The 26787-nt window shown below is 34.5% G+C and overlaps 1 protein-coding gene across 1 annotated transcript in view; it reads left to right on the top strand.

Moving 5' to 3' along the window:
* Positions 1-26787, top strand: part of CFAP47 (cilia and flagella associated protein 47) — a 496124-nt gene that overhangs the window by 226540 nt on the left and 242797 nt on the right. Inside the window, exons 34-37 of the mRNA XM_043459762.1 lie at positions 7736-7833; positions 8354-8470; positions 15012-15146; positions 19957-20072. Coding sequence (XP_043315697.1) covers positions 7736-7833; positions 8354-8470; positions 15012-15146; positions 19957-20072 — 466 coding nt within the window. The remainder of the gene's footprint in view (positions 1-7735; positions 7834-8353; positions 8471-15011; positions 15147-19956; positions 20073-26787) is intronic.

The raw sequence follows: 26787 nt of genomic DNA, 5'->3' as shown, positions 1-26787 counted from the left end.
TTCCTGCTGGTTTCTAGCACAGAGCTTCTAAAATGCTTGGAATTTCCTAAGTGGAGGAACACAGAAGGGTATCTTTTGTTATGTTAGTGAAGTAACTTCTGGAATGCCCCCTAGATCACCTAAGGGTGGTGCTGGTTGCTTGGGGAGCCAGCCTTGTGATTGGAGGGTTGGAACCTTCAGCCCCACCCCCTGCCTTCTAGGAAGGGGAGAGGACCTGGAGATTGAATTGATCACCAGAGGCTAAGGATTTAATTAAGCATGCCTATGTAATGAAGCCACCATAAAAACTCAAAAGGACAGGGTTCAGAAAGTTTCTGGGTTTCTGCATTGAGAGATGGAGAAAGTAGTGCACTTGGAGAGGGCATGGAAACTATCCCTCTTCCCACTTACCTTGCCCTGTGCATCTCTTCCATCTGGATGTTCATACATATTCCTTATCATATCCTTTTGTAATAAACTGATAAACATGAGTAAATGTTTCCCTGATATCTGTGGTTGCTCTAGCTAATACATTGAATCCGAAGGGGGAAAGAGTCATGGGAACCTCTGATTTATAGCTAGTTGGTTAGAAGTACCAGTAGCAACCTGGACATGTGACTGGCATCTGAAGTGAAGGGCAGCCCTGTGAGTCTGAGCATTTTATCCATCTCTGAGTAGATAGTGTAGGAATTGAGTTGAATTATAGAACACCCAGCTGGACTCCTGAGCATTGCTTGGTGGTGTGGGAACCCTCCTCCCCAACACACATACACATTCATGTTGGAATTGATCTCAGAACCATGTTACAGTTGTAAATAGTGAAAGCATATATTTTTAAGAGCAGTACTTAACAAGCATCCACCAGGGAAGCCCCAAGAATACTGGAGTGGGTTGCCATTCCCTTCTCCAGGGGATCTTCCTGACCCAGGGATCAAACCTGGGTCTCCTGCATTGCAGGCAGATTCTTTACCATCTGAGCCACCAGGGAAGCCCTCCCTAACATTTACTTAGTTTAAATAATCAATATTAAAATGTATCTGCTAATAATTTACAGCTTAACTCTTTATTGTGGTGGTAGAAACTGTAATCCTGTAATTGAGTACTGACTTGACTGACTCAGTATTGAGTCAGTATAGTATCGACTGAGGTCTTAAATGTCAAGAACCATGAAATTAGTGTCAAGTCCCTTGAATATGTAAAAGGACTGATAAATGACAGCATAGAGATAGAATTTTTTTTCTTTCTGGAGAAAGGAGTGTTGTTAGTCTTGAATTTGTTGACTTCAGTGACTGTTCTCTAACTTATTATATATATATATTATAATTTCTTTATTCCTTAGCTGAATGATAGACATATGAATTATTTCCATTTTTGGCTATTATGAATAAAGCCTCCATGGACATTCATATACTAGTCTTTTATAGACATATGTTTCCATTTCTCTGAAGTAAATATCAGAATTGGAGTTTCTGAATCATATATTAAGCACATTTTTAATAATTTATTGAGATATAATTCTAATACCATAAAATTCATCCATTTACAGTGTATGATTCAACAGTTTTCAGTATGTTTATAGATATGTGCAATTGTTGTCACAATCTAATTATAGAACATCTTCATCATCCCCCAGTGCATATGGAATGTTCCTATTAGCAGTCACTTCTCACTCCCCCAGCACCAGGAAAATACCAGGCTACCTCTTATCTCTATGGATTTACCTTTTCTGGATATTCCCTATAGATGAAATCATATGACAAATATCTTTGAAGTTGATTTTTTTTTAACTTACTCCAGGTTCAGACATTTACAGATAATATTTCTATACCACATTTTGTTTATCCAATTTTCATTTGATGACTAGTTGGATTATCTCCATTTTGGGGGCAGTTATTAATAATGCTGCCGTGAACATTCATGGAAAGATTTTTATAGACATACATTTTTATTTTACTTGAGTATGACATAGGAGTGGAATCTCTGGATGATATGATAACTGAGTGTTTGCCATTTGAGAAATTTCTAAAGTGCTGGTACCATGTTACTTTCCCACTATCCATATGTGAAGGCTATAGTTTGTACACATCCTCATCAATACTTGTGACTGTCTTTTGGACTATCGTCATTAGGTGTGTGTGAAGTGGTATTTTATTTGGGGTGTGAATTGCATTTCTTAGTGATTAATGGTGTTGTGAAGTTAGTATTTTCAATTTGTAATCTTTTTTCTTTAACTTTTTATTTTACTTTAATATGTGATAAGATCCTCTTACCCCTAGCCCCACAACTATGTTCTACTAAAATTAGATTGTTTATTTGCTTGCTAGCTTTCCAGTATTGACATTGTAATAATAAAGTTTGGAAAGAATAATATAGAGAAAAAAATTAAGGAAAACACTTGATAAAACATGTGATAAAAATAAATATTCAGTGATTAATATTAATATTAAAATATCTTTAAAGAATCAGGAGTATTCATAATTGTATAGCATAATAGCAGACTCAGAACAATGAGAGTATAAAATAGAATTTAATATAGATATGACATTCCAAAATCTATAATAAATACATTAATTCATTTGGTAAATAGTGCTGGATCAATTGGCTGACGTTTTGTAATTAAGGTAAAGTTAACTTTGTACTATATGCTATATAACATAAATAAATTCCAAATGTATTAAAAGGTATTAAGTATAAAATCAAAGATTATAAAGTAACTTGAAAAAAATTTATCCAAGTTTGGTATAATCATTTTTTAAAACTGTAACAAGAACAGAAGCATCTAAAAATATTATTTGTTTAGCACATATTTAATAAACACAAACTTATATGCCCAGGACTGTTATGAGGATTAAAGATGCAACAGAGAACAAAAAAGCCCAAATTCCTTCTAACATATAAGTTATATTCTAGTAAAAAGAAGTCAACTGCCTGGGCCTTGAAAATAAATCTAGTCTCTTAGATGGCAGGTGAGAATTTTTTGTCACTCCCAACATCTTCACAAGTTGATTAATTAATTAATTAAAACCCTATTGTCTTTGTGGTTGGAGCTCTTTGTGGTTGGTGCTCACTGAACTAAAAAATAGTTTAAGAAATAGAATCATAAGCATTTTTTCAAAATGCTCTAAAAAATTTCACAATTATTCATCTCTTTGAAGGAAGGGGGATTCAAGACTATTTATAAAACAGCTAGTAAGGGATTTTCAGCCTTGTGGAAGGAAAACATGTTTAAAATAGGACAAAATGAAAAATTCAGCTATCATCTTCTCTTCAATGTAGTGAACCACAGTTCTAATTGAATATTTGACAAAACCATGATTAATAATAATAATAGCCACCATTTGTGGTATGCCAATTAAAGGCCTACATTTATTTGTTCATTTAAACTTCAAAGCAAACATCTTGATCGGGTCACTCTTACTACTATTATTAAAAAACAAAGCAGAGGGATTAGCATGTTTTCCTAGAAGAGGGTGTGGTTGGGATTTGAATCTAAGTAGTTTGACTCCAAGACTCAAGTTAAGTAGCATTGGGTAATGCTGTGTCTTCAAAATATTAATTCTTCAGTAACTTAGATCTGTGTAGTTCTTGCTAATTCTTTTCAGCTATTCAGAGAGAGATCTTGTTTTCTTTTTCATCCACAGTAGTGGATTTTCAAATCTGGATACCCATTGGAATCACCTAGGGAACTGAAAATAAAATAAACTTTAAAAAAACCTGATGTTCCCACCTCTGGCCAGTTGACTTGGAATTTTTGGATTGTTGCCTGCGCATGTGTAGCTTTGCAAAACTCTTAAAGTGGTTCTATTGCACAGCAAAGGTTAAAAACTCTAATGTGTACAAATACAGAAACAGGAAATAAGATTAAATAATACAGAAGTGCCATATAAAATACTTGTCCACCACAAGAAATAATATTTCCCAATATATAGCTCCACTTTAAAAGAAGAAATTTATGAATGAGTTCTGAGGTTTCTCAGTTTTGTTTGGTTGCTACCTGTTTTTATTTTACATAAAATTAATAGTCATTGCTCTGACAAGAGAGATCATTATCACTCTCGTTTCCTCTCACCTTCCTGCCTTAGTATCATCATTGTGTTAGACTTATTATGCCTACATAGTCAGTGCTTATAACACTCATATCCATTCTGTCAGTGTTAGACTGTGTGTCATTTTAACTGGGTTCTCCATTTTTAATTATTTTTGACTCAGCTGTTGGATGGTTGGATTTCATAAGTATTGTGTTTTTTCTAATTATCATTTCAGGGACTCTGATCTCTGAGTTCTTTTGTAAACATTTTCCTTTTCTTTACATATGGATTGCATCTTGACTGAAAATGAAACATGGGAATCACTGTGTTTCTCTGAACTCTAAAGTGTGTTATGCCAGCAAAATAGCTTTGGAAAAACTAAGCTCAGCTTGCAACTCCTCCCCTATAAGGGAATTGCTTTCTTTGGCTTTAAATTTTTTTTATATTCTCAAAGTGAGTGAGATATTCAAGAGTGTGAAACCTGTTCTACAACATTGCCTTAGTAAATTTGGCATATGATGTATTTTTTGTACTCTTTTTGCAGTGTAAGCTATTGGTTGAAACTGAGACATGAAGTAACTTTTTCTAGCCTTCTATTAGCATAGAGAATCTTATATTATGCCTGATCTTTTTCATATTTAGTCTTAGAGTATATTCCACATTTCTTCATTAACTGTGATATTTACTGTAGGATTATTTTTCCGATTATGTTCATTGTGCTCTGGAATTTACATTCTCTCCTTAGTTTTATAGAATTTTTATGATGAATACTGCAGAACTATTTAGATATGTAGATAGATAAATATATATCTGTGTATTTTAATATGGTAAGTTAAATTGATCGTTAACTGTAAACTACACTTGCAGTCCTGGCTCAAATTCAATTTTGCCATGATAGCTAATATTTTTTTAATACCTTTTTAGAATTAGCTTACTAATATTTTAATTTTTGCTTCAGTTTGCATGAGTGATAATTTGTAAATATTTTCTGTACATTTTAGGATTTTTTTTGTTATAATTTTATGCAAATCTCAGTGATTGCTTGAGAAGTCCCACTTTTTTAAGAGTTTCTATATTAGTGAAATTGCTTAGTTCCTAAATTTTGCAGAATTTACTGGTAAAACCATGTAGGCCTATTAATTCTAAAAGAAATGATTAAAGAACTTATAATAAGATTATTTTTATTTTCTATCTTCCACCGAGTGAGATTTTATAACTCATTTAATGAAATTAATACCATCTAAAATTTTTAAATATATTAACATTATTATTTGTGTCTTTTCCCTTATATGTAGCTGCTATGATTACTTTTTCTTACAGTTGATATTGTTTTCTTAGGCCTTCTTTTATTTTTAATCCATCTTCTCCATAGTAAAGAGCCTTCACTTTCTTTCTAGTTTAATGATGCACTTATATGGAGGTTCTCCCAAGTATTGTATTTATTATCTCAACCTCAAGTTTCTGGTCTGATAATTATTATATGCAACTGATCTTATAATTAGTGAATATCATATTGTTGAGAGGTCAAAATGATCTATAGATTCAATGTAATCCCAGTGAAAAATCCTGGCACACTTTTTTTTTTGGTAGATTATCAATAAGTTGACTCTAAAATGCCCATATGAATTTTGGGAGTGATAAAACTTTTCTGTATGGAATGTGGTGGTGAATACATGATAATGTATCTTTCAAAATCCTAAGAGTCTATCTGTCAAAATCCACAAAGAGTGAATGTGTGTGTGTGTGTATATACATATATATATATATATATATTTTTTTTTTTTTTTAATCAACCAAGAGATAAATTAGTAATCCAGGATGGAATGCAGACTGTGAGAAATGAATCTAACTGCCTTACAGATGTTTGACAACCTCACTGAATGGAGGAGAAAGGAGCTGACTTTACCCGTACCATGATTGCATAGTGTAGAATTAAAAGACCAATAGACCTATACATGTAACTCTGGTTTCTTACAGGGGACAGGTTTGCAATTCTGAAAGTACTTTTTTTCTGTTTACTGTGGCTGAACAAATAAGTGAATTTCTTTTAAATAGTGAGAGATGGGTTTTTCACTGTTGAAAAAAGAAGTTAGAAATAAGCAAAGGGGGATGGTCATAATGAATCCTGTGGTGCTGCGTTGTAGTTGGTGGAATTGGAAGTAACAATATAATGCTTAGGTTCTGTTCATTAACTTCTAGTTAGGAAATTTTTAATTAGTTGTTTTCCTCTTGTGAGTGTAATCTTGCATGATAAGATGTTAAGCTCTCTCAGGGAAATTTCTATCCCTTCTCTGATAAGAATGGGATGTTTAGAGGACACAGTCTATATCCATTGCCAACTGACTGTTTCACTATAAGCTAATAAATTGTGTTTTTCAGATTAAAGTTAGAATTGTTGTTTTGAGTTTGTAGAAAAATGAATTTTGGCTACAAAAGTGAGACCCTTTGCTTTTGTTAAAAGCTGTGAGTGGCAGATAGAAATGGAGAAGTACAGTTAGGTTATAATTACTCAGCCAACTGGAGAAGTACATTTACAAATAATTACTTTGGTTGTGTCACATCTTATATCAGACATACAACTATTTATAGCTTTCTTTCAGGAAAAAAAATCATTTGAAAAATATAGTGCAAAATATTGTTTGCTGTATGTTAGTTGAAAATTCCTGGTGACCTTTGTTCGCTAGACTGATTTTGTAGTAATATGCTGTAGAAATCCTAAAGAGATGTTCAGTGTTATATCATCTCAGATGAAAAAGTACTGGGCACTGTTTCTGTGAAGTATCCAGGACATATGTGGTTCCAGAGAAAACTGAGTCTTTCAGTTTCAGATGTAAAACAGTCCTACTTTGTGAAGTTATGTACATGTCATGAACATATCCCATCATGGTTTATTCTTCACAGAAAATGAGAATCAAGGGATTAGAGGAGATTTATGAAGATCACCAGGTTTTCCCCTAGTTTTCAGTTAATAAATCATCTCAAACCATTAAGAGATGGTTCTACTAGGCCGTTTTGGAAACATTTTGCAAATTGAAATGTCACATTCATCATATCAGTAATTTCTGATGTTTAAATCACCTTTCATTCCTCCCTAGTTTAGGGCAGGTTTGTTTGTTGTTGCTTGTTTTTTCTTACTAAATATCCAGATACTTTCACTTTTTTTCCCTTATGTCAGCGTAGTAGTCATCTCTGTAACTGAAAATTCCTTTTATTATTCCTCCATCTTGTATTATCTTTTATAGATTATTTCTAGTTTCTTCAAGCCATAAATTCCAAAACCCTTTCACATACTTACCCTGCATGTGGAGGAATTTCTGCAACAAATAGTCAAACGGGCACTAAAACTTTAGAGTTACTGGAAACCTCATGCCTTCTGAGCCTCTTTACCCAAGTTGATGATCAAACATTTGAACTGCACAGTACTCAACAGAATGAGTAATTTTGAAATGTCAGATTTTTCTTCCATTACTTCATGGTAGTACATTATTCAAAGTGATTCCAGTGGAAATAAAGGACAGTCTACAGTTGCCTGTAATACCTTATCGATAAATTTCATATTACTAAGCTTCTAAGGTTTAGTTTTGTTTTTTTCTTTTTCCAAAATATGATGCTTTTTCTTTTCTAAGCAAAGGCAGATTTTTCTTTGACTCTTGCTCAAATTTCCATAAGAGGTATTTTTTAAAAATTAAAACTGTCATTATATTTACTCTCTCTCTTTTTTGGAACAGGTGTTATTCCCCCTGAGAAATGGATAGTAAATTTTGACGAAGACCTTTTAGATGGCCTTGTTTTTGCAACAGTGTTGGGAGCCTATTGCCCATTTTTGGTAAGAGTCCTTTTTATGCAGAGTGGTCTTCTTTTATTTAAATAACTTAGAAATTAAAATTTGAAATATTTTCTGCAAACTGATTCTGTTAAATGTTTTAATTTTAAATCATACAATACTTTGGCCACCTGATGCGAAGAACTGACTCATTTGAAAAGACCCTGGTGCTGGGAAAGATTGAAGGTGGGAGGAGAAGGGGACAACAGGATGAAATGGTTGGATGGCATCACCGACTCAATGGACATGAGTTTGAGTAAACTCCGGGAGTTGGTGGTGGACAGCGAAGCCTGGCGTGCTGCAGTCCGTGGGGTCACAAAGAGTCGGACACGACTGAGCGACTGAACTGAACTGAACCTACATCTGAATGGCTAGCATTCCCTTTTTATTTATTCATTTATTTTTATTATAATAATCTGATAAATGTTAGTATTGAAATGATTGTTTACTGAACTACAGAGAACAGTTAAAAAGCAGTTATTTTTATTCTATTAATAAAAGATTTGATTGTTATCTTTTCCAGATTGAGTCTCATTTCATAAACATGTACACACAACCAAAAAGTTCTGAACAGTATCTGCACAATTGCTTGATAGTTGTGAATGTTCTTCGTGAAATTGGCTTTGACATGGACATACAGGTGGGTGCCTTAAAATCACATATTCTATAAATATTTTATTAATTCCTTATTTTTTCCAACTTTTTAAGGTATAATTGGCAAATAAAACTTGTGTATACTTAGCTTGTACAATGTGATTTTTTAGGTTGTACAGGGTGATAATTTAATGTATGTTTACAATGTGAAATGATTATCATGATCAAGTGAATTAACACATCAATATCAACCACCTCACATGTGTTGTGTGCTAAATTTCTTCAGTCGTGTCCAACTCTTTGCAACCCTGTAGACTATAGCCCACCAGGCATAGTTACCTGTTTTTTTTGTGAGGAGAATGCTTAAGATCTACTCTCTTAGCAAATTTCAAGTACACAGTCCAATGGATCACTAACTATAATGACCAACTTTACAGTACATCCCCAGAACTCAGTCATCCTATAAATAATCATTTGTTTGACTAGCATCTCCCCATTTCCCCTATCTCAATCCCCTGGCTACTACCATCTAACTCTCTGGTTCTTTGAGTATGCCTTTTTTAATTCCACATATAGTTGAAATCATACAATATTTATCTTTCTGTGTCTGGCTTGCTTCAGGTATCATAATGTCCTCCAGGTTCATTCATATTGTCACAAGTGGCAGGATTTCCTTCTTTTTTATGATTAAATACTATTCCATTGTAAGAATATACCACGCTTTCTTTATCCATTCATCCATCGACAGATACTTATGTTGATCCTATTTTTTGGCTTTTGTGAATAATAGTGCAGTTGAATGTAGAATTAGAGATAGCTGTGATGTAACTGATTTTATTTCCTTTGGATATATACCCAGAATTGGGATTGCCAGACCACATAGTAGTTATATTTTTAATTTTTGGGGGGGAACCAACATACTATTTTCCGTAGTGGCTGCACCAGTTCACGTTCCCTCCAACAGTGTGCACGTGATCTGTTTTCTCCACACCCTTACCAACCTTTGACATCTCTTGTCTTTTCAATAATAGCCATTCTAACAGGTGTGAGGTGATGTCTCCTTGTGATTTTGATTTACATTTCCCTAGTGGTTAGTGATGTTAAACAGGTTTTTACATACCTGTTGACCATTTTACATCTTCTTTGGAAAAATGTTAATTGACTCCTTTATAATATTCCTTTGTTCATATATTTTAAATCTAAATTGAAACAGTCTTTTCATGGGATATTGCTAAAATGTGAAAATTGAACTATGACTTCATAGAAATCTACTGGCTATTTTTTAACGGGTATAATTATGTACATCTGACTGCATAAGTAAGTAGTTCTAGTTTTCAAGTCACAGCAGTGCTTTCTTAATATTATCTGAGCCCTAAGAATTAAAGAACAGATTATTTGAATATGAATATAGATGTTATATTATTTTCCTATTTAGTAGCAAAAGGAAGAATTTTCACCTTAGTCTTAAAATAAATATTAATGTAGAAGTCACAGTGTCAATGTAGCCTTTTATTATGTTTAGACCTCCAAGTTACAATTCCATCTGGCCTTTCTCATTGTTCTCTATAGCGACAATAAAAAACATTATCTGCTTATCATTTTCTGAGCCCTTTGTTACTTCAGAGTAATGAAGCAGTATAATAAATGATTCGTGACTTCTAAGAATATACAAACTCATTGAATTGTCAAAATATATGCAAGTTCAATCATAAATGACATTCCACTAATTTAATTGACAATATAGGAAAATAATAGAATGAGAATTCAGATAAAAGAAGAGATCAGTGTGATCCAGATTAATCCACCAAAGACTGTGAAGAAGGCAAGACTTATTTTGGGTCTTGAGTGGATTTGGGTTGGTAGTGGTAAGAGAGGTGTTTATTCAGAGGCATAAGCAGACTATAAAATGTAGACAAATGACAGACATTAAGGAAATTATGTGAATAGTCTGACTTAGTTGAAGTTTGGGATTGAAAAAATAGATATAGGCATATATTGGGATCTTGGATATCAGCATAACAATTTAGGAGTTTACTATGTTGGTGTCATGGGAATAAATGTGATTACTCTTACAATGGTGAGGATGAACTGAAAGGAAAGGAACTGGAGACAGAGAACACAGAACCAAAAAAATGCCATTTAACTTGGTCAAGTAGAAAAATATTTTCTCTACTCAGTTCATTTTAATGGGGGCTTAAAATAATAAACTGATAGAGGAGACATTTTGAGGTTTGCCAGACCTGGTGACCAGCCACAAAAGGACCATTACAACAAACTCTGAGTTTTCCATTCTATGACTCAGAGAGATTGATGATACCAGTGCCCACACATGGCTTGGTACAAAGTGCTTCCTTGCACCTGCCAGAGAAATGATGCTTCATAATGGCTTGCTTTTTCCCTGTATTAAAGTCATTTACATGTTAAAATCCCTTTGTACCAGGTCTGACATTTACCTTTTATATTGGTAGAGCTATAAGGAGATACTGTAATCAGGCATATTGGTCAGAGAGTTCTTTTATAAGACTTTTAAGGATAAACTCTAATTAAATGCTTTAGTGTGAAAAAATAAAAATATTATAGTTCCTGTCAGTTTGACTGACTGAATCTCCTCCATAAAATATGCTGGATAGACCCTGAAAGTGATACAGGTGTGGTAAAACCACACTCTTGCCTTCAGATATGTTAATGACTAATAGTGAATTGTATATGAAAAGATCCAGTACAAAGCAGCCAGTACATGCCAGGAAGACATAGAAACTGTGTACTGTGGGAATCAAAGGGGAGAGAAATCATTCTGAAAAGGGAACCAGCAAGAGTTGCATGGGGCATGTGGTGTTTAAGGTGACCTTTGATAATTTGATAAGGGTTTACAGGAAACTTAAAATATCTTTGTTTAGAAAATATAACTCATCTTGCATTGTGATTCTCTCCTTTGCTTTTTGACTTCCTCAGATAAATTGACTCAAAATGTTTATTTTATTGTGTAGCAAAAAATAGGTCCTAAGATTTGAGTATCTACTACATAAAAATGTAGAGACGATGTCTAAGATTTGATGAATGGGGAAATTAGCAATTAACTTAGCTGATAATTACCAAGATTTTACCAGTCAGTTCCAATTCCGTAACTTTTTATCAACCCAAATTTACCTACTGCATCAAATGTCAAAGTTCAAAAAAAATCACCCTTAAATTAACTTAACCATAGTGAATTAATACTAATGATTAGCACTGGTCCACATATGGATACTGTGAAACTTACCACTGGACTTATTTATTAATGTTTGAGTTTCCTATTTATTTTGTCGTTGTTTCCAACTGTTGAGTCAGATCAATAAGTTTCTGTGCCAATGTTATATCATGTGGAATCCTAGCATCTGGAATGTAACTATTGTTATATATCCTCCCTTTTAAAGCAATGCTATTGTGCAATTTACTTGAACTCAGCATAAAATGTATTTTTATTCCCTCATGTAGAGACATGGAGATACTTAAATATAGATAGATAGGTATAGCTAATACTTAGATTCTACTACATATAAACTGAGTAATGATAGAAGCTAAGGGTGAATAGATATCTAACTTCTCTGAAAAATTTTGTTTCTTTATGTCAACTTGGATACTTTCAGTCTTATTAACAATTCATGAATAAAAGTATTTTAAAAATAAATTCTATATTTTATATAAGATGAATCAGGCAGTAAAATATTATAGGGATATTTATTCATTTAGTCAACAAAATTATCAAAGATTCATCTTTGCACAGTTCTTCTCAGCCTATTGGCTTTGTTTTAAGCATGTGCACTAATAACTACAAAGTTCCTACTGAAATTCTTACATAACACCATTATAGAGCTATTCTTGGGTCTGGTTGGATAGTACCACTTCTTGTGCTTCTCATTTTCCTTTAGGTAAACTTTCCCAGCGGTCCCACAGCATTCATCCCACTGCATATCATTGACCATAATTGCATCTCATGCTTATAGTTAAACCAGTGTTTGATAAAGGTAATGGAAGAGCCACAAAAATTGGGATTCTTGGTAAAGAAGGGAGGAAAATGCTGTTGGGAAAGCAGTCAGTAGTGTTCTCTGTCAGATTATGGTATGTCTTTGGGTACTACTAGTTTTGATTGGTATCTAGTTTGGAAGATGGAATATCTTGACGTCATAGCAAATTAAACCCACCATGAAGCTCCATCTTCTCTTCTTGTTACTGATGCAGACACTGAGACCTAGGGAAACCAATTGATTTGGTAAAGATCATGGTACTTTGTGGTAGCAGGATGTGAGTTTAGTTTACTAGATTTTTACTGCACCATTTTCCTCTACTATGGCATTAAAAAAAATTCCCTGTCTTTTGTTAGTTCAGTAGGAAAATATTATCAGGAGAAAAATGGATAAATAAAAGTAAAGTTCTTCTAGGTTAGAACTGTGTAGAGAAAGTAATGATTATATCTTTGAAATATGTTTCACATGAAAATCTTGTTTTAAACAAACATAACTTATTTTGACATTTGGCTTTTTAAGCCTAGAATTGACTAAAATGCAGTTTCTTTAGATTATTTTCATTGAACTTTATCATAAAGCTAAGAGTGATCTTTTCTCTAGTTTTTCACTCTAATACTCTAATTGTCAAATTTTTTCAATTAAGATAAACATTTTTTTTTCATTTCCAAAATACTGCCCTATTACATATTTTTCAAAGATGGACTTTTGGAATAGTTTTATATTGCTACCTATATATTTTATGCTATAGTCACTAAAATAGTGTTCAGAAGAGTTTTATGGACCTCAAACTTGGGGCCTGGAGTATCCTGCCACTAGTTCTACCCTTTCCCCAATGAATACATTTTCCATCACCATCGAGAGCTCTCTTTGGATCACACCCAGAGGCTGGCCCATCATGCAGGGCTATATCCTTCACTTTGTGGAAATTAAACTCTGTATTCCATTTTTAGTTTGTTCTTAAGTTGATTAATGATCCTGTATATGTTGACTAACATTGTCATCAGTGAAGACATGTGAGATGTCACAATATTGATGAGAAACTTTGGGGTCCTGATACATGTCTCAGTTTTCCTCACATCATACTCACTAGCAGTTTTCTACTCTGCCAAGACTGGCAACTTCTTCCAGTTTCTTCCCCTAATAATCCCCTTCCCAGGCACCTTTATTGGTTAGCATTACTGCTTATTAACAAAACAAGAAAGAATAAGCCTTTCTGTTCTTCCAAAGAAAGAAAAGAATATATTTGGGAATGTGTACTAGCAGATGATCAACGGGGGTCTCAGTAGTTTCTTCTAACTTCTGCCAGATTTCAGAGTCAAGTGCTTTATTTCCAGATAACCATTGCTATCCTGAGTTCTGGCACTATTTGCATTTCCAGGCCAGGCCCAGATCGTTTTCAGTTGCTAACTTGAATGTGCGCCATTAAATCACAGTAGATCTCCAGTTTATGAAAGTGCAGAGAGGTTCCTGTTGACTGACAATGACAGAGATGCTTGTGTCAGTGGTGTCTTATATGTCTTTGAGCCTTTGCCTCAGACCAATCCCAGTACTTCATTGCTATGAATAATTCTTCCCCACTACCTCTGCCTTTTTCTGGGAGATCATAGGCACAACATATACTGATAGAAATAATCCGTCCTCCTCTGCTCCTGACTTGACATTTTGGGCTCAGTGCCCATTCTGGCTATGTTGATTGTCCCTGCTGTTATTCCTCTATAATTCTGGATGTTATCTCAAATATATGCCAACAACCATCACTAATTTATCTTGTTTATCAGTGTAATTATGTTTTCTGCCATACTGTGATTTGTTCTAGGATAAGTACTTCTCCAACCACCTCCCCCTGACCCACCTGATCTGCATGAATTGTTGCTCTTGGGTTATTTCTTGTTCCGAAATGAAGTCCCTCTTCCTGGTATCCACACCTTCCTCTATGTGACTGTTGCACTCCTTCGCTTTTTCTTCTACCACTTGTCCCTTCTGATCTTATGCGTGATTCACATTGTACTTTTTCTTTTCCAAATGAATACTATACTCCCTATATCCTTGTCCGAGATTTCTTTTCTGATAGGATATACCTTTTCCTCACTCCAGACACCAACCTATTTAAAACCCTTCAAGTATTCTTCAAGGCCATCTCATGTGTTACCTCCTCCTTTGGGTTTTTGCTAAAAAAAAAAAAAACCTCTTGCCATCTTTTACTTCAGTAGTTTGTCTACTTCTATTATCTTTTACTGCATTATACACTTTAAGTCATGGATGATATTGTAATCACATTTGTCTGTATTTCTAGCGCATAGTAGCTATGTGTTCTGACCTCTGACTAGCTTTTATGGAGTCTTTGAGGCTGTGAGGTCATTCTTATATTTATGATACATCTAGTTCATCCTCTAACACATAGGTCAAGCTATTCTGATTCACAGCAATATTTTGTTTGCTCATAGCAACATTTCAGTGTCATTGTCAATCAATAGCATTTTAAGATGTTTTAAGTAATTCAGTGGTTGATGTACTGGGCTTTAGCTCTTTTAATATATTTTATTTATATATCCTGTAATTTATAATTCTCTTCTTTGGAACCAGGCTGCTGACATCTGTGATCCCAATCCAATCCTGATGCTCATGTTTTGTGTCTACATGTATGAACGACTTCCTACATATCTCCCCAAGAAAGTGGTGCCCTTTCATTGTACTCTACATGACACAGTGTTTAGAGAGGTAAGGATATCTTTGAGGTCAAAATATATGTGGAATTAAACACTTAGGAGGGTTTTAGATATTTCTCTCCCAATCCAAAATGAACAAATGTATCAGTATGATAAAATAAGCCTTAACAAATGTTTTTCCTTCTAAACCAAAGGTATAGCAGAGTGAAAGGGAGAATTTTTCCTTAATAGTAATCACTACTTGCAATGAAATAATGGTTCTTTTATTCATCTGAAGAATGGGATGGGGAGATAGAAAATGAAAGTTAAGCACTTTGAAGGGCAAATCTTTCAGGAAAGTCGAGATCCATTTCATGTATGAGAGAACTTGATGCTACAAGTAGAAACGTGATCAGAGTATGCTTGGCATTCCTTTAGGGAACTTTACACATCCAGATGGATTTTGTTCAAGTAAGGATGGGTTTCCTAGGTGGCACAGTAGTAACGAATCCACCTACCAATGCAGGAGACATAAGACACACAGGGGATCTCCAAGATCCCCTGCAGAAGGAAATGGCAACCCAGTCCAGTATTCTTGCTTGGAAAATCCCATGGACAGAGGAGCCTGGCAGACTATACAGTCCATGGGGTCATAAAGAGTTGGACATAGCTGAGCAACTGAGAACAGCATGCACGTATCCAGATGGATTTTGTTCAAAATGAGGATATGGAAAGGAAAGTAATAATGAAAGCACTCCTGATCAGGGTCACCATTAATGCCCATTAAAAGATTATATATATGCCAGAGCTGCTAAATGCATAACAGTGATTTTTTTAATATGTAGGAAAAGTGGAAAATGAAATTTTGAGTCCTATGACCATAACAAATCTATATAAATATGTCCATGTTTTGCAAGTGTTTTCTTTGATTGAGAAATATATTGCCAGGGATCATCAACCTAACTTTGGTTTTCAAACAATATGTTTCATATGAATACTTGTGAAATATCTTCTAGCATATAGTTTTATTTCTTATATTTGTCCAAGACTTTTCCTTCTACTAGTTTTATGGTTGAAGATTTCATGACATCTTCTTTCTCTGCACAGTATAGGCTGTTAGAATCTTACTGTGTACAAAAGTTAATTTCTGTCTTTAGTCAGATTATTTTTATTCCTTTTCCTCAGGCTGTTTTATGTATTCCTCTTCATATTAAGTTTTTGTTGTTGTTTAGTCACTCAGTCATGTCTGACTCTTGTGACCCCATGGACTATAGCCCTCCAGGCTCCTCTCTCCATAGGATTTTCCAGGCAAGAATACTGGAGTGGATTTCCATTTCTTCCCCCAGGAGATCTTCCCAGTTTGTTGGGGGGGGGGGGGGGGGGGGTCTTAATTTTATACTTTCAATTCAAAACATGTCCATGTGTGGTCTTCAGAAGTTATGTCCTGGTGATATGTAGATGTATCCTTTTTGAGAAAATAACAATGTACCCTCTGACTGTATGAGTGATGGTTAATAAGGATTCAGTTAAAAAGCAGAAAAAACTCACATACTTGTCTCAGTGTAAAGGGCTGAATTTAGGGAAAGGAAAGCCATTCCTCCTGATTTTCTGTTAGCAAACATTGATATATGATATTCTTTTAAAAAAATTAATCCTGCTTTTGTTGGAAAAAGAAATAGAAAACTCTTCAGAGAACTTTTTCAACACTATTCACTACAGTAATTCACTAAGTGCAATGATATTTAAGGGCCTTGGGTACTAACTGGCCTAGAGGTGTAATTACAGTGGGCTGGAAACTTTTGATTTCAGATTCAAATTTCTAAAAAGTTAGAAATGCTTTTCTTAAGCCTGCAGAAGATAGGAGGGGTCTGAATTAGATTTAAACAGTGATTTAATTCATTTGAATATTATCACTGGTTTTCTAATTCTGTATACATGTTTGAATTTCTTTATGCCATTTGATTATGTTGAAACAGCTAATTTTTAAACATAGATTTTATTTGTGATGTTAAAAATCAGATTAAATCATTAGAATGGAAATGATTTCATATTTAACTCCTTATTGGGAATAACATTCTCACTTTAAGCTTATAGGTGAGATTGTACATAGAGCTTGTATTTTTCAGAAATGTAAGGAACATCTTTTGAAGGAAACAATAAAAATTGAATACAAATGCAAAACAGAACATCAATTACAACAAGCTTTGATTCTAAATTTCATTCAAGAAAATCACTGATTTGGAAATTGCTGAGAATCTATGGCGTAGTTTGCCCATGTGCATCAACACTATAAATGGCAGTGCCCAAGTACTAGAATGTCATTGTTGTCAACTTTTTTGACCTCCCAGTTTAAAGAAAATTCTCAAGAAATGGCTACTATAATTGAAAAATTATATTTTGTAGCTATATGTCACAAATAGAAACGGAATACTGGGACCATGAAACAATACAGTGATCAGTGAAAAAATGTTAAGTTCAGTGATTTTCTGAGATACTTTTAAAAGTAATTGAACTACTTTTTTTTCCCTTTCTGAAACAAAATTTACACAGGAACACAGTAGTTAAATAATGGCTATCTTTGCAAAAGGAGAATTGAGGGTCCAAAGCTTGGTTTCTTCCCTTGACTGTCAGAAAGCATTTAACAAGAGGCTTCCTGTGTGCTGTTTTGGATCTGTCAGGAACCCTCTGGCCCTTATTAATTCCTGAAGAGGAGAGGCACGCCTTTCCCGGGGCTGAGGAATCCAGGCATTTCTCATTACGGTGATAAGTACCCTCTTCCTTTTTATGAGCCATACGGTAAAAGGTGATTGTTTGCAACTCTCTCTTTGATAGGGATCGTCTTATGTTTTGTAAGTCTGGAATTTTAATCTTTATCTTTGCTGAGAATAACCACCTTGTAAGACAGTATATATGCCCATGCCATGTTGATTAAAACACCTTTGCTCCATCAGAGCTAGGGTCCCCGTGTCTGTCTGTCTCTCTCTCTCTCTCTCTCTCTCTCTTTCTGGCTAATTCCTTGGAGCGCAGAGGCCCGCTGAGCTCACTTTCTTGCCCGGGCTTCTAAGACCCTCTCAAGAAGGCACACTGTGCCTTCACCCACTCGAGAGGGCGCCTGGTGCCTACGTGCAGCAGGGCGAGCCCTAAGAACAGGACTCTATTGGCTTTCCACGTAAACCAGGGGATATCAGCCTCTTTCTCTCTCTTACTTTCTTATCGTCGACTCCAGACCACCAGGTTCCAGTCCATTAAAGGACCAACACTTGACCAGCTTTTTCTTCTCCCTACCACTCACATGACCTCTACATGAAATTCTGGAGTTGAGTGGAATAATCTGACCACAGATGGGCCCAATGTTTTTGCATCATTTATTTACTTATTTATTTTTATATAAATGCATTTATATATACATGTTTGTATGTGTATATATGTGTATATGTCATATATGTGATATATATATATATATATGTGATTATTATATATATGTTGTATCAGTTCACTTCAGTTACTCAGCCGTGTCCAACTCTTTGCAACCCCAGGGACTACAGCACGCCAGGCCTCCCTATCCATCACAAACTCCCAGAGCTTACTCAAACTCATGTCCATTGAGTCGGTGATGCCATCTAACCATCTCATCCTCTGTTGTCCCCTTCTCCTCCCACCTTCAATCATTCCCAGCTTTAGGGTCTTTTCAAATGAGTCAATCCTTCCCATTAGGTGGCCAAACTATTGGAGTTTCAGCTTCAGCATCAGTCCTTCCAATACATATTCAGGACTAATTCCCTTTAGGATGGACTGGTTGGATCTCCTTGCAGTCCAAGGGACTCTCAAGAGTCTTCTCCAACACCACAGTTCAAAAGCATCAATTCTTGGGCACTCAGCTTTCTTTGTAGTCCAACTCTCTCATCCATGCATGACTACTGGAAAAACCAAAGCTTTGACTAGACGGACCTTTGTTGGCAAAGTAATGTCTCTGCTTTTTAATATGTTGTCTAGGTTGGTCATAACTTTTCTTCCAAGGAGCTAGCGTCTTTTAATTTCATGGTTACAAGTCTCTATCTGCAGTGATTTTGGAGCCCCAAAATAATAAAGTCTGACACTGTTTCCATTGTTTCCCCATGTATTTTCCATGAAGTGATGGGACCAGGTGCTGCGATCTTAGTTTTCTGAATGTTGAGCCTTAAGCCAACTTTTCACTCTCCTCTTTCAGTTTCATCAAGAGGCTCTTTAGTTCTTCTTCACTTTTTGCCATAAGAGTGATGTCATTTGCAAATCTGAGGTTATTGATATTTCTCTCGGCAATCTTGATTCCAGCTCGTGCTGAAATATCTTGACATCAGGAAGGAAGGGGAAGCCAACCCCTAACTCTACTACCACTTCTAGATGAGGCCACCATTGTTTTCAGCCTGGACTTCTGATTCCATTCCTTATAACACTTTCTACACTGAGCAGCCAGAGTAACCTTTTTGTAAATTGGAATCTGTTTAAAATTCTTTAAAGGTTTCCCTTTGCAGTGAGATTAAAATCCAAGTTGCTAACTTTGGATTTCAAATCTTTGGTGATCAGGTGTTTTTACATCTGTCATTTCCTTATCTGATAATGTCTTCTCTTTGACTACTTCTGAAGAAAAGAAGACACACACACACACACACACACACACACACACACACACACACACACACACACACACACACACACACACACACACACACACACACACACACACACACACAGTCTTTAAATACAAACTGCTTTCTTCCAGCTACTACACTAGGGTAAGTATTTTCATGCTAAAAATATATGATTCTCTTTGATAAAAATAAGAAATGTTAAGTTGTGTATCTTTAAAATTCATGATCTCATTTATACTCTCTTCTTCAACATAGATTCAACTGAAAAATCCAAGCTTGAAAAGCTTAGTTTATACTGCTACAATTGTCGGAAGAGATGCCTCTGACTTCTCCCTCTCCCAAGCAGGGAACACTGTGACAATTTCTGCAAAGTAAGTGTTTTTCTTTTTTTTCTTTTAATTTTGCTTCATTGAATACATCAACCGTAGAGATTTAATGTGCATTATAATTACAAAAGAATGTCTTGGATTTATTTTTAATAGCTATGTATATGTAATGAAAAGGTCACCATTGCTGATATAGATAAATTATTTATATGTTAGTGAGATTTCTCAACAATTTTATGAAAACAATTCTAACAATATAAAAGATCTGCTTTTTATGTATGTGTTTATTTTAGTTTATTTTGCATGCATATGGTCCACAGAAAATAACTCTTTTAAGTTCTTTATGTACTACAATTCTGTTTCCTATAGGAAATTGGAACCAGTGTGTGCTAAATATATATTTAGTTGTTTCTAATTATAGAAGCACTATATACTCATTGTGAAAAATTTAGAAACTATGAAAATACGAAGAAAAATAAAAGTAAAAGCTAGTAATTTTACCTCAAAGATACCCCCAGTGTTGTCATTTTTCTCTATCCCTTTATAATCATTGTATATCAATGTATGTTTTATACATACATACATCCACTCTCCCATATCAGGTGATAGTCTGAAAAGTCTCATTTTTACTTGATTCTATTCACATGATGCTTGTTCAATGTTTCTACTACTAGTCCATTCCTAAAAATAAGGAACAAATGAAACCCTCAGAGAATAGTCTTAAGAAATTAAATGAGCATAATATATGACTCCTCTTGGATCAACAAATCCTAATTCAATAAGTGTTAATGATGGCAGATACTGTTATTATATTAATATAATACTAGGATGATGTGAGAATAGCTGTATCAGTACCACAGGGGTTGACAAATATAATAACCACTAATGGACTTTAACCAGTCTTGAATTTTAGTCATTGCCTTTGTAGTCAATTATTTTTTCCTTCTGCAAAGCAACAGATTATAACTACTAATTATCCTTTTGGTTATCTTTTTGGTTTTTGAACTATATTTTAACCTGAATTATTTTTCACATTATAGTTGTTACTCTAGTGTGTTAAACACAGAAATAATTGGAAGTGGGAGCCAGTTTTAATTGTATTAAAATGCAAAGAAATCCAGCTGCTATACTGCCCTTGGCTGATGTCATTAGCCACTGTTAGTTTTCTTCAGTTGTTGCTCCATGCTAAAAGAGTATATAATTTATAAAATATGACTATTCATCATTGGGACTACATTCAAATTGAATTAAATACGAGAAAAACATTTCTCCACTTACTTGTATCTATATTATAAATCGAATCCCAGAATAAAGCTCCTTGTAAAAACATCCCACTCATCTTCCAAATTATACTTCTTATATATTTGTTATAAAATACAGTGTTAGTAATAGTAGTTCTTTTGGCCAATGTCAGTTTGTCTTCCCTCAGTACTTTGATCGTTGAGATCTATTCTCTGCCCTTCAAATAGGATGCTAATAAGTGAACAGTGGTGGTGGTTTAGTCGCTAAGTTGTGTCCGACTCTTGCAACCCCATGGACTGTAGCCTGCCAGGCTCCTCTGTCCATGGGATTCTTCAGGCAAGAATAATGGAGTGAGTTGTCATTCCCTTCTTCAAATAAGTGAATAATAAGTGATAATAAGTGAAAAGAGTTAAGGTGCCCCCTCCACTCCACCCTTTGTTCTTTCATAAACCTAATAGCCTGTTCCAGTGTTTCAAAGCTCCCATTATGTGAAAATTCTTCCTAACAACCACACTAGACCTATGATGTTTTAGCTTAAGACCATATTTCTTTCTTTTTTTTTTTTTTGGCTGTGCTGTACAGCTTACAGTATCCTCATTCCCTGACCAGGGATCAAACTTAGGTCACAGCAGTGAAATCACCGCTGAACTGCTATGGAATTCCCAAGACCATATGTCTTGTTAGTTTAATTAGCATTTATAGTTTTCATATAAATATGAATATAAATATGAAACCTGTATGCTGCCATTGCTGAAAAGTTGTTACAGAAAAGTATTAAAAAAAACAAAAATTACCTAGAATTCCATCTGATAAATGCATTTATTAGTTGATTTCTTTCTAGTATTTTTATATGAATATTATAGCATATGCATAATTAAATATTTACAAAATAAATGCATTATAAATGTAAATGTTGAAGTACTTAATATCTGTTAAGTATTTGCTATGTACAAAACCTGTATAATATACACTTTTAGTACCTTTTCATATTTAATCATCCTGGCAACCATATTAGTGTCCTCCTTTTACAAAAGAAGACATTGGGCATAGAGACATTAAATTATTTATCCAATTTTCCCTGTTATTAAATTGTGAATTAGAGATTCAAAACCAGCCGATCTAAACCCAGAGTTGGAAGTGAAGTGAAAGTGAAAGTCGCTCAGTCGTGTCTGACTCTTTGTGACCCTGTGGACTATACAGTCCATGGAATTCTCCAGGCCAGAATACTGGAGTGGGTAGCCTTTCCCTTCTCCAGGGGATCTTGCCAACCCAGGGACTGAATCCAGGTCTCCCGCATTGCAGGTGGATTCTTTACCAGCTAAGCCACAAGGGAAGGCAAGAGTTGAGACTTTTTAACCGACACCTGTACATATTGTGTGTGTGTTTGTGTATATCATATTCATACAAATCCCTTGGCATTCAAAGAAAATATAGCTTTATCTGTTTGTAAGAAATCCTACAGATCCATAACATATAATTGCATCAATATTTTGACCATATTTGACATGTACATATATTCTTGTTGTCAATTTCTTTATCTTTTCAAATCAAAATTTAACTTGCACCTGCTTTAACAATTCAACTATGCAGGGAAGTTTAACGTGCAAAAAAGTCCTTCTCCCCTGATATTCTCATCTCTAGAGATGCATTTCTTGAGTGCCTACTTTTAAGTCTTTCAGCTATGTCTAATTTTAATTCTTCCAATGGTTACCTCCATAAATATAAATAATATATATATCCTGCCAATATTTTTGTTTTATCAACCTCAGAAATAGTGTCTTGACATATGGCATAATATTGACATATTTGCTGATGTTGCTTACTTACCCCTCTAGATGTATCACCCTCCCACTAAACATCACTAGTTTTATCTTTTATTCATTACTGTTCCAAGAGTAAAAATGTGTTTTGTAAATATTTCCTTTGTATACCATCAGTAGATACAAAGTATCTTTTGACTCCCTTTTAAGTTGAGAAAAATTAATAAATTCTAAAGAAATATGTAAAACCTTTCCTTCAAGTGTATCACATTCTAGAGCTTGTTGCCTTTAGTTCTTATTTGGACTGATTGCTTTCCAGACCTACTGAAGAGCTGTTAGTATTGGACACTCTATATTTCTCTTTGGATATAAACTAATATATTTCTCTTTCTTAGTGTACTCACTTCTTTACTAAAAAAAACCTTCCTTTATGAAACCATCTAATAGAAAGTATAGGAGAGGTAAATTTGCCAAAATTTTTATTTTTAAGCATGTTTTTTTACTACCCTTACACTTGATTTATATTTTGCATCATATGTTTTTCCAAGATGAGAGAGTTTTTCCTTATAGCTTTGGGATAATTGTTCCACTTGCCTCATAGTATTCAGTTTTTGTGATACTGTAATTTCTACTATAATTCTGCTTTCCCGCACCCCTGGACATTTTTAGGATCTTCCACTGTGTTCTGATATTGTTCCAGAATGAATCAAAAAGGATCTTTTATTCACTTACTAGGAGCACAGTGAGTCCTTTAATTATGAGGGTTTTTTTTGTTTAATAAACTTTGGAAAATTCTCTCCAGTTACTTTTCATCATTTTCTCTTCTCCATTGTCTCTGTTCTCATTTTTCAGCCTTTGGTTGTTGGATGCTGTTAACTGGATTCTCTATATATCCTATCTCACCACTCATTTTTCAGCTCACTGTTTTTTCTCTCTTGATCAACATGCCTTCATTTCTAACTGTTTCCTTTAGGAGATAGATAAATAGGTAGGTAGATAGATAATTCCATATATATATGGATATATATATATACCCATATATATCCATATATATATATATATATAAGAATACTTTGTTTTTCATTGGGTATCTATTTCATAGCATCCCATTGTTAAATTGGAGTTACAATATCTTCATAAATGTCTCTGACTTTTACATTCTGACTTTTATGTTCTCATCTATTACCCATATTATTTTTATTTTCTTTGAGGTCAGTTGGTATTTTTTTTATCTTGGTCTCAGTGTTTCATGTTGAAGGATTTACTATAATGACTTGTGATACTTGTTTATTCATTTATATATAATAATATAGCAATAGAAAAGTAAATTGTGATTCTGTATATGGACAGGTTTGTCAATTGGCCAACTTCATTTTAGGGTAAAAACAATTTTGCTTTTATGTCCAGTTACCTGACATCATACACTGACCTTTGGAAGAATAGGGTTGTTTGAAACTCATTTTGCCCTCCATTTACATAGGTATTTCTGGAAATGGCTTCTCCATGAGTCTATAGGTAGCTTTGTTTCTTTTATTAGCCTGTATGCAGATTCTCACTGATGGTTTCCTTCAACTAGTAGCTTAAAAAAAAAAACTTTATTATAATCTTAATGAGATTTATCTTAGAGAGAGAGAGACACTGAATCTGAGTTTCGGATGCCAGTGTGGCCTAGAACCCTTTTATCATGTCATTTAACAATTAAATACTGGGCTTAAATAGTGACACATACAGATTTTATATCAAGCTTCATTTTTCTTATTTGGAAAATGGAGATCAGAATATTTGCCTATAGTGTTCAGTAATAAATGTAGTTATATAGGGACGACACCTAGCACTGTAACTGGGACTTATAGGAAGCAGTCAGTAAGTATTTGCATCCCTCCTCTAAATTTGAAGTACTATGATTCATAGATGAAAATATATCAAAACTACTCACAGAGGTTTATAATCTGGCAGAGTGTCACACAAGCAAATACATAATAAGGATGTAATTTGATAGTTGTTTTATTTGTCATGTATGTATAAAACTAGAGGAAAATGGGGGAAAATTAAGCACCTCCGTGTTCTTAGGAAGGATTCCCTGAAAATGTAATGCTTAATTCTCAATGTATGTGAAAACCAGATATTCACTTCTGCAGATGCGTTTCAGATTGTAGGTTTCAATGCCATTTTTAGGTGTTTCTAAAAATAACTATTTAGCTAGACTAATTTCAAAGCTTTGGTTTTTACACAGAGGGTTCAGAAAATATTTTACTTAAAAAATCTGTAGGTTTATCATTATCATATATTACATAATTATCTATGTTGCACCACATCCTATCTTAGAATCTGTCTAAATCATGATTAATAATAGTTTTCTCTGCCAGTTGTGGATTTAAATTCTCTGAGATATGATTTATATAGAAAAGATTAAATGGCTACACCAGCATATAAGCAAACATTTCTGCATCTAACTTGATGACTTTATTTAGCTCTAATCATAGAGTGACTGTCATAAAAGTGAAAGTATACTTTTAGAAAACCATTCTGTTTCTTTTTTTCCTCATTATTCTCATTGAGCCATCTGGGCACTGACATTGATGTGTCATATATTTATTCCCCATCTCTTCCAAAAGCCAAGTTGAAGTAGTTGATGAGGTACACGTAATATCAAGGAAACTTTTTTAAATGAGGGGGAGGCAATTGGAGGAAAAAGAAAATAAATGGTAAGACAATTAAGATAAAGTCCACAATTATGATACACATGTCTAGAGACCTAAGACGTGTACCTGAAGTGGACAACCAACTTGATTCTGAACTTTCTAACACACTTACGAAGGCTCTGGTTATTTACATTCTTAAATATGTCTACAGACTTTATAAAAGGAATATCTATACTCAAGAGAAGCTCAAAATCTTGATGGTTCTAAAACCAGCCATGGGCTTCGCAAAAAGAATACTATATTTTTAAATGTTTCATAAAACTTAAGTATAGTTCCATAAATTTATTTACTAAGTGCATGTTATTTTGATTATGATTATTCTTTTTATTTATTTATTTATTTGTGACTGTGCTGGGTCTTTGTTCTGGTGCATGAGCTTTCTCTACTTACGGCAAGAAGGAGTTATGCTCTAAGTTGTGGTGCACAAGCTTCTCATTGTGGTGGCTTCTTTTATTGAGGAGCACAGGCTCTAGGGCACATGGGCTTAGTAGTTGCAGCATGCAGACAGAGTTGCCCTGTGACATGTAGAATCTTAGTTCCCTGACCAGGGATTGAGCCTGCATTCCCTGTATTGCAAGGCGGATTCTTAACCACTGGACCACCATGGAAATCCCATAGATTATGGTCATTCTTGAACTCCTTTTTTCATCGTCTTCCACTTCCACGGAGAGCCAATCCATTACCTAGTCTTACTGATTTTGTCTTAAATTTGGAATCCTTCCCTTTACCTACCTCTTTCAAGCTAATCTAATGTATTATCACCTTAAAAAGTTGAATGGTTGAACAGTTCTATGAAGACTTATAAGACCTTTTAGAACTAACACCCAAAAAAGATGTCCTTTTCATTAGAGGGGACTGGAATGCAAAAGTAGGAAGTCAAGAAACACCTGAAGTAACAGGCAAATTTGGCCTTGGAGTACAGAATGAAGCAGGGCAGAGGCTAATAGAGTTTTGCCAAGAGAATGCACTGGTCACAGCAAACACCCTCTTCCAACAACACAAGAGAAGACTCTACACATGGACATCACTAGATGGCAAACACCGAAATCAGGTTGA

The sequence above is a fragment of the Cervus canadensis genome, chromosome X (genome assembly GCF_019320065.1).
Source record: "Cervus canadensis isolate Bull #8, Minnesota chromosome X, ASM1932006v1, whole genome shotgun sequence".
In the NCBI taxonomy this organism is placed as follows: Eukaryota; Metazoa; Chordata; class Mammalia; order Artiodactyla; family Cervidae; genus Cervus; species Cervus canadensis.
This window is presented reverse-complemented; position numbering and strand designations above follow the sequence as displayed.